The sequence below is a fragment of the Pseudophryne corroboree genome (assembly GCF_028390025.1).
Source record: "Pseudophryne corroboree isolate aPseCor3 chromosome 3 unlocalized genomic scaffold, aPseCor3.hap2 SUPER_3_unloc_33, whole genome shotgun sequence".
NCBI lineage: Eukaryota > Metazoa > Chordata > Amphibia > Anura > Myobatrachidae > Pseudophryne > Pseudophryne corroboree.
Window position 1 is genome coordinate 424,102 of NW_026967523.1, and position 12,399 is coordinate 436,500.

General features: G+C 47.7%; 1 protein-coding gene across 2 annotated transcripts in view; it reads right to left on the minus strand.

Moving 5' to 3' along the window:
- Window positions 1-12,399, minus strand: part of LOC134984055 (zinc finger protein 260-like) — a 112,188-nt gene that overhangs the window by 21,724 nt on the left and 78,065 nt on the right. The window contains exons 1-2 of one of the 2 annotated variants that reach the window (XM_063949694.1): window positions 4,707-4,782; window positions 4,488-4,585 (exon numbers count right to left, since the gene is read on the minus strand). The exons of the other annotated variant lie outside the window; for it this stretch is intronic. Coding sequence (XP_063805764.1) covers window positions 4,488-4,585; window positions 4,707-4,740 — 132 coding nt within the window. The 5' untranslated portion in view covers window positions 4,741-4,782. Of the gene's footprint in view, window positions 1-4,487; window positions 4,586-4,706; window positions 4,783-12,399 lie in introns of those variants that run through there. 2 annotated transcript variants of the gene reach the window in all.

The following is a 12,399-nucleotide window of genomic DNA, read 5'->3' on the forward strand; positions in this document are numbered from 1 at the left end:
CAATTGTTTTTGGAAGAAAACCGATAAGGCTGAAATTTGAACTTTAATTGAGCACACTTAAGGCCGCATCCATACCGACTTGTAGAAAATGGAGAAAACGTACTAGCTGAAAGTCTTCCGTAGGAACCTTCCTGGATTCACACCAAGACACGTATTTTCTCCAAATACGGTGGTCATGTTTAGACGTCACTCCCTTCCTGGCCTGAATAAGAGTGGGGATAAGTTCCTCTGGAATACCCTTCCGGGCTAGTATCCGGCGTTCAACCTCCAAGCCGTCAAACGGAGTCGCGGTAAGTCTTGGAACACGTACCTGCTGTAACTGATCCTCCCCCAGAGGAAGAGGCCAGGGATCTCCTACGAGTAATTCCAGAAGATCCGGATACCAAACCCTTCTTGGCCAGTCTGGAACAATGAGGATCGCTCGAACCTTTGTTCTTCTTATGCTCTTTATCACTTTTGGAATGAGTGGAAGCGGAAGAAACACGTACACCAACTGAAACACCCACGGTGTCACTAGGGCATCCACTGCTATTGCTTGAGGGTCTCTTGACCTGGAACAATATCTCTGAAGTTTCTTGTTGAGGCGAGACGCCATCATGTCTATTTGAGGAATTCCCTTAAAGACTTGTCACTTCTGCAAAGACCTCTTGATGAAGACCCCACTCTCCCGGATGGAGATTGTGTCTGCTGAGGAAGTCTGCTTCCCAGTTGTCCACTCCTGGAATGAAGATCGCTGACAGAGCGCTTGTATGCCTTTCCGCCCAACGGAGCACCTTTGTGGCCTCTGCTATTGCTGCTCTGCACTTTGTTCCGTCCTGGCGGTTTATGTACGCTACTGCTGTTATGTTGTCCGACTGAATCAAGACGGGCCGATTACGAAGATGTTCGCTTGCAGAAGGCCATTGTGAATGGCCCTTAACTCCAGAACGTTTATGTGTAGACACATTTCCTGGCTTGACCATCTTCCCTGGAAGCTTTCCCCCTGCGTGACTGCTCCCCAGCCTCGGAGACTCTCATCCGTGGTCACTAAGATCCAGTCCTGGATCCCGAACCTGAGTACCTCTAGGGGGTGAGAGCTGTGCAGCCACCACAGGAGTGAGATTCTGGTCTTGGAAGACAGGGTTATCCTTCAGTGCATGTGCAGATGGGACCCGGACCACTTGTCCAACAGGTCCCACTGTAACACTCTGGCATGGAATCTGCCAAACTGAATGGCCTCGTAGGCTGCCACCATCTTTCCCAGCAACCGAGTGCATCGATACTCTTGCTGGTTTCAGCAATTGTTTGACCAGACATTGAAGTTCCAGAGTCTTTTCCACTGGAAGAAAGATTTTCTGTAATTCTGTGTCCAGAATCATTCCCAAAAACGACAGCCGTCTCGTCGGAACCAACTGTGATTTTGGCACGTTTAGGAGCCAACCATGTTGCTGCAGAATTGTCAGGGAGAGCATAATGTTCTGCATCAATTGGTCCCTGGATCTCGCCTTTATCAGGAGATCGTCCAAGTACGGGATAATCTTGACTCCTTGTTTGCGTAGGAGAACCATCATTTCGGCCATTACTTTGGTAAAAACCCTCGGAGCCGTGGACAGACCAAATGGCAACGTCTGAAATTGGTAATGACAATCCCGAACTGCGAACCTCAGGTAAGCCTGATGTGGGAAATAAATGGGAACATGCAAGTAGGCATCCTTTATGTCTACTGACACCATAAAATCCCCCTCCTCCAGACTGGATATCACTGCCCGGAGAGATTCCATCTTGAATTTGAATTTTTTTAGGTAGAAATTGAGGGATTTGAGGTTCAGGATTGGGCTGACTGAGCCATCTGGCTTAGGGACCACGAACAGGCTCGAATAAAAGCCTTCTCTCTGTTGCGACGGAGGAACCCTGACTATGACTTAATTGTGACACAATTTTTGTATTGCGGCGCATACCACCTCCCTGTCTAGAAGAGAAGCTGGTAAGGCTGATTTGAAAAATCGGTGAGGGGGGACGTCTTGAAACTCCAGTTTGTACCACATGCACACTATTTCCAAAACCCATGAGCCCAGAACTGACTGAAGAGCCTGAGACATGCTTCCACTGGTGCAGACTTCCGCAGAGTAGTCCCAGCGTCATGTGGTGGACTTTGCAGAAGCCAGGGAGGACTTCTGCTCCTGGGAACCGGCCACGGCCGGTGATCGTTTACCTTTTTCCTTTCCTCTAGTAGCAAGGAAGGAAGACCCTCTGCCTTTTCTGTATTTATTGGGCCGAAAGGACTGCATCTGATAGTGGTGTTTTCTTTTGTTATGCAGGAACATAAGGTAAAAATTATGATTTACCCGTGGTAGCCGTAGATACCAAATCAGCGAAGCCGTCACCAAACAACACACCACCATTATACGGTGGAGACTCCATAGCTTTCTTAGAGTCAGCATCAGCATTCCATTGATGAATCCACAATGCTCTCCTAGCTGAGACTGCCATGGCATTGGCTTGTGATCCCAAGAGGCCAATATCTCTCGCAGCTTCTTTTAGGTAGACTGCAGCGTCCCTGATATGACCTAGTGTCAAAAGAATGCTATTCCTATCTAGGGTATCCAATTCAGACGACAGGTTATCTGCCCATTTTTCGATAGCACTGCTCACCCACGCAGATGCAATGGCTGGTCTGAGTAGCGTACCCGTGGTGACATAAATGGATTTCAATGTATTTTCCTGCCTACGATCCGCAGGATCCTTTAGGGCTGCCGTGTCAGGGGACGGGAGAGCCACCTTTTTGGACAGCCGTGACAGAGCTTTGTCCACAATGGGGGGTGACTCCCATTTTTCCCTATCCCCAGAGGGAAACGGATACGCCATTACAATCCTTTTGGGAATCTGAAACTTTCTGTCAGGACTTTTCCAAACCTTTTCACAAAGCGTGTTCAGTTCATGAGAGGGAGGAAATGTTACCTCAGGTTTCTTTCCTTTATACATACAGACCCTAGTATCAGGAACAGTAGGGTCCTCTGTGATATGTAACACGTCTTTTATTGCCACAATCATGTACTGAATGCTCTTTGCCAGTTTTGGTTCTAATCTGGCATCACTATAGTCGACACTTGAGTCAGTGTCCGTGTCGGTATCCCTGTCTGTCAGCTGGGCAAATTAACGTTTTTGTGACCCCGAGGGGGTCTGGACTTGAAACAACACATCCTCTACGGATTTCTTCCAAGCCTGGTTCTGGGACTCAGATTTATCCAATCTTTTATTTATCATTTAAAGCACTCAAAACATTCACCCAATCAGGTGTCGGCGGTGCCGATAGGGTCACTCCCACAGCCGTTTGTGTCCCTGACATAGTCTCCTCCTGGGAAGAGCACTCCGCCTCAGACATACCGACACACGTGCACCCACCACCCACAGACGCATATAGGGGACAGACCCACAGTAAAGCCTGTCAGAGAGACACAGAGGGAGATATTGCCAACTCACACCCCAGCGCCCAAACCCGGTCTGAAAATACTACAGAAAATGTCACAGACCTGCAGCGCTTTTATAAATTACATACAATGCATCAAAATCACTGTGCCACCCCCTCCCCGTTTTGCACCGTTACTTGTACAGCAGTGTGAGGAAGGACCAACGTCTCTGCAGCCTGTGTAGAGAAAATGGCGCTGGGCTGTGTGCTGTGAGGGCTAAGCCCCGCCCCCGTAATGGCCCGCTTCAGACCCGCTCTTTTTTAAACTTTTTTATACTGGCGGGGGTCCGGACAGTGCCCTGGCACTATGTCTGCTCCTGCCAGTCAGTTATTTTGTGGTTAAATTGCTGCCCCCCCCCCCCCCCACCACCTTCCCCGCGCCCTGCAGTGCCTCTGAGTGTGGGAGCATGGCGCGCAGCGCGGCCACTGTGCGCTACCTCAAAGCCGTCACTGAAGTCTTCTGATCTTCTTCTACTCGCCTGTCTTCTGACTTCTGGCTCTGCAAGGGGGGTGACGGCGGGCTCTGGGAACGAGCATCTAGGCGTACCTAGCGATCAGACCCTCAGGAGCTAATGGCGTCCTGTAGCCAAAGAAGCAGAGCCTTTAAACTCACAGAAGTAGATCTGACTTCTCTCCCCTCAGTCCCACGAAGCAAGGAGCCTGTTGCCAGCAGATCTCCCTGAAAATACAAAACCTAACATAAAGTCTTTTCCGAGAAACTCAGTAGAGCTCCTCAGTGTGCATCCAGTCTGCCTGGGCACATATTCTAAACTGGAGTCTGGAGGACGGGCATAGAAGGAGGAGCCAGTTCACACACCTTTGAAAGTCTTAAAGTGCCCATGTTTCCTGTGGATCCCGTCTATACCCCAAGGTTCTTGATGTGACCCCAGCATCCTCTAGGACGTATGAGAAAATAATACAATGGCATTTGCATAGTGTTAGCTTAAACTAAGGGTGAAACAGTATAATACACACAGCTCCTCTACAGATCATATAGTGACAGTCACTTTGGTATATTGGGGAGACCCTAAATCCCACCTACCTGATCCTCCTGTGGGGTCCTGTGATTCTCCTCTGTACAGTCCTGGGAATACAGAGGACGGGGACATCTCTCTGGGGTATCTCTGTTACTGGGTCCATCTGTAGGAGACACTCAGTGACTGAGTACAGTGTATATATGTGATTATCAGGTGATGTGTGTATATATAGGGGGTCCCCATACCTGCTCTCCCCTGTACAATACATGACAGTCTCCTCTTACCCAGTGATGTGAGGGGCAGGTGATTCTCCATCATCACGTCCTTGTACAGACCCCTGTGTTCCTCTATATACTCCCCCTCCTGCATGGAGACATAGACAGTGACATCCTGACACCTTATAGGAACCTGACACACACAGTGATACAGTCATCACCCAGACACATCCCCTGGTGTTACTGTATAATGTCCCATTCCCAGCAGTCACCTCTCCAGTCATCACCCAGACACATCCCCTGGTATTACTGTATAATGTCCCATTCCCAGCAGTCACCTCTCCAGTCATCACCCAGACACATCCCCCGGTGTTACTGTATAATGCCCCATTCCCAGCAGTCACCTCTCCAGTCATCACCCAGACACGTCCCCTGGTGTTACTGTATAATGTCCCATTCCCAGCAGTCACCTCTCCAGTCATCACCCAGACACATCCCCTGGTGTTACTGTATAATGCCCCATTCCCAGCAGTCACCTCTCCAGTCATCGCCCAGACACATCCCCCGGTGTTACTGTATAATGTCCCATTCCCAACAGTCACCTCTCCAGTCATCACCCAGACACATCCCCTGGTGTTACTGTATAATGTCCCATTCCCAGCAGTCACCTCTCCAGTCATCACCCAGACACATCCCCTGGTGTTACTGTATAATGTCCCATTCCCAGCAGTCACCTCTCCAGTCATCACCCAGACACATCCCCTGGTGTTACTGTATAATGCCCCATTCCCAGCAGTCACCTCTCCAGTCATCACCCAGACACATCCCCTGGTGTTACTGTATAATGCCCCATTTCCAGCAGTCACCTCTCCAGTCATCACCCAGACACATCCCCTGATGTTAATGTATAATGACCCATTCCCAGCAGTCACCTCTCCAGTCATCACCCAGACACGTCCCCTGGTGTTACTGTATAATGCCCCATTTCCAGCAGTCACCTCTCCAGTCATCACCCAGACACGACCCCGGTGTTACTGTATAATGTCCCATTCCCAGCAGGCACCTCTCCAGTCATCACCTAGACACATCCCCTGGTGTTACTGTATAATGTCCCATTCCCAGCAGTCACCTCTCCAGTCATCACCCAGACACGTCCCCTGGTGTTACTGTATAATGCCCCATTTCCAGCAGTCACCTCTCCAGTCATCACCCAGACACGACCCCGGTGTTACTGTATAATGCCCCATTCCCAGCAGTCATCACCCAGACACATCCCCTGGTGTCACTGTGTAATGTCAAGGGGTCAGCTTTCTGGGGGTAGCTTGCGTGGAATTTAATAAGTGTGGAATTAAGAAGTGTGTTATCCGAACAGTTAAATAAACAGTTGAACAAACATTGAGCACCATTAAGGAAAGGTAATTTACTTAAAGAACTTTTATCTCACAAACGACCACAGCATGTTCATCAAACTTCTGTTTCTTATTTCAATTCATGGAAATCTCACCAAATGTAACACATGCTACACTCACCCTAAAACTCACCCCTCTGTGCACATTACAGCTTCTATTCTCCACTCCCCTCTTCTAACCACTCATGAGCTTTATACTTACTTCTCTACAAGTACTTTGACAACCACAATTGGCCACCAGAATAAACACTCACAAACATCCACCAATATTTATCTCACTCTTCTGCTTTTATTAGCTGGTGCCATATCACCAAATCCAGGCCCCAAACCACCTGTCCCTCTCACACTCAGCTATCTCAAAACAACATAGAAATCCATCTAACCTCATAAATATCACGTGTATTCCATCCCCCTCCAAGTCACTAAAATGTGGCTTATGGAACGCACGCTCTGTTTGTAACAAATTGCCATCCATCCATGACCTCTTTATCTCTCACAACTTTAATCTGCTGGCTATAACAGAAACATGGCTCACACAATCAGACACAGCCTCCCCTGCAGCACTGTCACACGGTGGTTTCCACTTCACACACACCCCCCCAGGCCTGGTAATAGTAAAGGTGGTGGGGTTGGAACTTACTGTTCCAATTTTTCACATACACTGTTCTACCTCAGGTTCCATCACTCGCACTCACATCATTTGAAGTTCACTCTATCAGGATTTTCACCTCTTTTCTCTGCATTTTGCAGCTATCTATTGCCCTCCTGGGCAACTCGAACAACAATTTCTAGAAGATTTTTCTGCCTGGCTTCTACGCATCTTATCCTCTGACATCTCCACCATCATTATGGGCGATTTCAATATAGCTCTTGACAGTCCACAATCTGTTCATGCCTCCAAACTCTTCTCTCTAACCTCCTCTCTTGGCCTCACCCAATGGTCTGACTCCTCTACTCACCAGGAGGGCCACTACCTTGATGTGTTCACCAGGCTCTGCCCAGTTTCTGAATTCATTAACACTCCTTTCCCTCTCTCTGATCACAACCTGATCACCTTCACAATCTCTTCTATTACTCTAAATTCTATGACACTATAACCTAGCAAGCCTCTTCTAACCCGCAGAAATACTAACAATATACATTTTCACCAACTTTCCATTTCTCTGCAACAACTGCTCTCACCAATCCCTACATTTACACACCTGACACTGCTGTATCCCACCTGCACAAGACCCTAGAGAGGCTCCAGCTACCCATCATACTCTTGATGAAGTGGCTCCAGCTACCCATCACACTCTACATAGGCTTAGATGCCAACCATGGAACTCTAAATCAGCAAGACACCTACAAAAACTGTCATGTAAAGTAGAACGTCAGTGGCGTAAATCTCAGAATCCTCAGATACAAGACCACCTACCACTCCTATCATCAGGCCCTGGACACTGCCAAACATATTTCCAGTCTCTCATCTCTTCTCATGCCACCAACCCCAAGCAACTTTTTAATACATTTAAATCACTTCTTTACCCTCCCACACCTCCCCCACTAGCTACTATCAGTGCCTACAACAGCACAAACCAGTCCAGGTGGTTACTCCATATACCGGCCCTGTTTGAATGTTACCGATCAATCCATCTCAAGCCCTGCATGGGAGTCAGGAAGCTAATCCCCCTGCAGCTTATATCATCCACCACGGGACTCTCACCATACGCCTTATACAGCGGTTCACATGCTGACATTACCAACAGCGCCCATATCCCAGGGCCAATTAGCCCAACGATAAAGCTGTAGCGGCAGCACAAACAAGGTACGAGTCACCTCAAGTCCCATATAAGAGACGGGAATCCAAACTGCCCCCAGTCTGAAAAATTTACTATGGTTTATATATCCACCACGAGATCTTCACTATTTAGCGGCAATTCCATCCCCGCTGTGGACACAGTCCACACGCCGCTTCTATCAACAGTGTTAACATCTTGGGACCGTTACCCATACAATACAGCTATAGTGGAAGAGGTGATGTAATCCTGGAGGAGAATATACATCAAGCGCATAACGGATTTTCCACCAATGGACTTGACGGTACTCTTCTCATCAGTTCCGGGCCGGCACCCACCTGGGCTTGGCATATAAACGTGTTTTTATCTTCCAGCAGTTGTTTTTAAGCCACAACTAATATTTTCTTTCCGGGGACGCCCGGTTGGATATATTGGTCATATTACCACTGAACAATTACATTAATATATGTATTTGGTTTCTAGCTGCTTTTTATATGACTCTGTAAGTACTGTTAATTAATTATACAAGTGTTATGAAATTGCTACACAATTGTACAAGAATAGTTAATATTTAATAGCAATATATACAGATACAAAAGTATTTGTTATTTATAATAAAGTCATTTTAATAACTATTGGGACTCCATGGCTGTTATCTTGTTGGGTACAGTGTTTTGATATATGAGCGCCCCTATCATATTTCTTTCATGTAGTTATTCCTAATTGGAGCAATACACAACTCCTATATATTGGTGAACGTATACCAAGCATTGTCCCCACCAATTAATTTTTTTAAATATTTTTTCTGATTTTATTTAATTGATGCAGGCGCTGCAAATAATAGTGTCTTGTGTATCAGTGCACAAGAACTTGCCTCCTACTTCAAGGATAAGGTTGATAAAATCTGAGATGAAATGGTACGCTCTTCCTTAGCCAGTGACCTGCTCAATTCCCTACCTGAACCCTCTGGCACTTTCTCTTCATTTGATCCCACAAGTGAAGATGAAGTATCAACATTCTCCTCTTGATCCTATACCCTCACAGGTCAGTAAAACTTTGTCTCCTGTGCTTATCCCAACCTTAACTAAAATCTGTAATCTCTCTCTCTACTGGTATCTTTCCTTCTCTGTTTAAGCATGCACTGATTACTCCCATTCTAAAAAAAACACAACTCTGACCCAAACACACTCTCTAACTACCGTCCCATTTCTCAGCTACCATATCCCTCCAAGCTACTTGAGAGACTTGCCTACACTCGCCTAACACACTTTCTTAACTCCCACAACTTATTGGACCCACTTCAGTCAGGCTTTCATGCCCAACACTCCACAGAGACGGCGCTGACCATAGTAGTGAATGATCTAGTCACTGCTAGATCTAAAGGCCATTACACACTACTCATTCTTCTAGATCTCTCTGCTGCTTATGACACTGTTGACCACTCTCTTCTCAATTACTACAATCTTTAGGTCTTCAGGACACAGCCCTCTCCTGGTTCTCATCCTACCTATCTAATCGCTCTTTCAGTGTTCACTTCTCTGATTCTATCTCTTCTTCTCTACCTCTATCAGTTGGAGTACCGCAAGTCTCAGTCTTGGGTCCTCTGTTGTTCTCAGTCTATACCTCATCTCATTGCTGGGTGATCATATCATACAACCCATTAAGAAACTGGCAAGCTGGTGGACCATTATGCAACAGGTAGCATCTATCCTTGTGTATCAATGCCTATTTCCCTATAGATTGTAAGCTTGCGAGCAGGACCTTCCTACCTCTATGTTTGTCTGTTTTTACCCAGTTTTGTTCTATTACTGCTGTTCTAATTGTAAAGCGCAACAGAATATGCTGCACTATATAAGAAACTGCTAATAAATATAACACAGGTCGCTCCCCCTGTATACTATGACAGCACAGGAAGCTACCCCTGTATACTATGACAACACAGGCCGCAGCCCCTGTATACTATGACAGCACAGATAGCTACCCCTGTATATTATGACAACACAGGCCGCTGCCCCTGTATATTATGACAACACATGCCGCTGCCCCTGTATATTATGACAACACATGCCGCTCCCCCTGTATACTATGACAGCACAGGATGCTACCCCTGTATATTATGACAACACAGGCCGCTGCCCTTGTATATTATGACAACACAGGCCACGCATTCTGTATAGAAAGAAAATAGGATTTTGGTACTCACCGTTAAATCCTTTTCTCCTAGTCCGTAGAGGATGCTGGGGACTCCAAAAGGACCATGGGGTATAGACGGGCTCCGCAGGAAATCAGGCACACTAAAAGACTTTAGACTGGGTGTGAACTGGCTCCTCCCTCTATGCCCCTCCCCCAGACTCCAGTTATAGGAACTGTGCCCAGGAGAGATGGACAGTACATGGAAAGATTTTTGTTTAACTAAGGGCTAACCAAACTACCAGCCCACACCAAAGACATTCCGCACAACCGGAATAACTCCAAAACCGTAAAACATTTAACTGTAAACCTTCAGCAACCAGCTGTAACAACCAACGTTGCGTAAAACAACTCAACCGTAAGATGATCTCATAAAGTAAGAAATAGTCCGCACTGGGACGGGCGCCCAGCATCCTCTACGGACTAGGAGAAAAGGATTTAACGGTGAGTACCAAAATCCTATTTTCTCTTACGTCCTAGAGGATGCTGGGGACTCCAAAAGGACCATGGGGATTATACCAAAGCTCCAGAACGGGCGGGAGAGTGCGGACGACTCTGCAGCACCGACTGAGCAAACGCCAGGTCCTCCTCGGCCAGTGTATCGAACTTATAGAATTTAGCAAACGTGTTCGAACCCGACCAAGTAGCCGCTCGGCATAGCTGAAGTGCCGAGACCCATCTGGCAGCCGCCCAAGAGGAACCCACCTTCCTAGTGGAATGGGCTTTCACCACCTTCGGTACCGGTAACCCCACCGATGAGTAAGCCTGTTGAATCGTATTACAAATCCAGCGAGCAATCGTTTGTTTCGACGCTGGATATCCAAGCTTGTTTGCTGCATATAACACAAACAACGCTTCAGTCTTCCTAGCAACGGCTGTCCTGGAGACGTAAACCTTTAACGCTCTTACCACATCTAGCGACTTTGGAACCGCCCCAACCTCCGAAGCTACCGGAACGACAATAGGCTGGTTAATGTGGAAAGACGAAACCACCTTTGGTAGAAATTGTGGCCGAGTCCTCAATTCCGCTCTATCCGCATGAAATATCAAATACGGACTCTTATGCGATAAAGCTGCCAACTCCGAAACTCGTCTGGCAGATGCCAGTGCCAACAGCATAACCACCTTCCAAGTGAGAAATCTTAAATCAACCTTCCGCAAAGGTTCAAACCAGGAAGACATAAGGAATCGCAGGACAACCTCAAGGTCCCATGGAGCTACAGGCGGTACAAACGGTGGATTGATATGCATCACGCCTTTGACAAAAGTCTGCACCTCTGGAATGGTGGCTAATTCTCGTTGAAAGAAAATTGACAGAGCTGAAATCTGCACCTTAATGGAGCCCAACTTCAGGCCTGCATCTACCCCCGCCTGTAAGAAATGGAGAAAACGACCCAAGTGAAACTTCTCCACCGGGGCCTTTTTAACCTCACACCAGGAAATGTATTTCCTCCAAATACGGTGGTAATGTTTCGCCGTAACCTCCTTCCTAGCCTTAATGAGAGTTGGGATGACCTCTCTGGGAATACCCTTGCGAGCTAAGATCTGGCGCTCAACCTCCATGCCATCAAACGTAGCCGCGGTAAGTCTGGAAACACACACGGATCCTGCATCAACAGATCCTCTCTTAGAGGAAGCGGCCAAGGATCGTCCACTACCAAGTTCTGAAGATCCGGGTACCAGGCCCTTCTCGGCCAGTCTGGTGCGACCAGAATTGCCTGAACCCCTGTTCGACGAATGATTGCCAGCACCCTTGGAATGAGAGGAAGAGGAGGGAACACATACACAGATCGGAAGATCCACGGCGATACCAGGGCGTCCACTGCCGTGGCCTGTGGGTCCCTTGCTCTGGAACAGTATCTCGGGAGCTTCTTGTTGAGTCGAGACGCCATCATGTCTATCATTGGAATTCCCCAGCGATCTGTCACTTCTGCAAAAACCTCTTGGTGCAGAGCCCACTCTCCCGGATGAAGATCGTGTCTGCTGAGAAAATCAGCTTCCCAGTTGTCCACCCCTGGTAGGAAGACCGCTGACAATGCGCTGAGGTGTTGTTCCGCCCAGCGAAGTATCTTTGTCGACTCCACCATCGCCGCTCTGCTCTTCGTTCCGCCTTGGCGGTTTACATGGGCCACTGCTGTGATGTTGTCTGACTGTACCAGAACCGGATGACCCTGGAGAAGACTTCTTGCTTGGAGCAGGCCGTTGTAAATGGCTCTTAATTCTAGAACATTTATGTGGAGACAGGCTTCTTGGGTCGACCATTTTCCCTGGAAATTTCTTCCTCGGGTGACCGCGCCCCAGCCCCGGAGACTTGCGTCCGTTGTCAGAAGTACCCACTCTTGGATCCCGAAGCGGCGTCCCTCCAGGAGGTGATCCACTGTTAGCC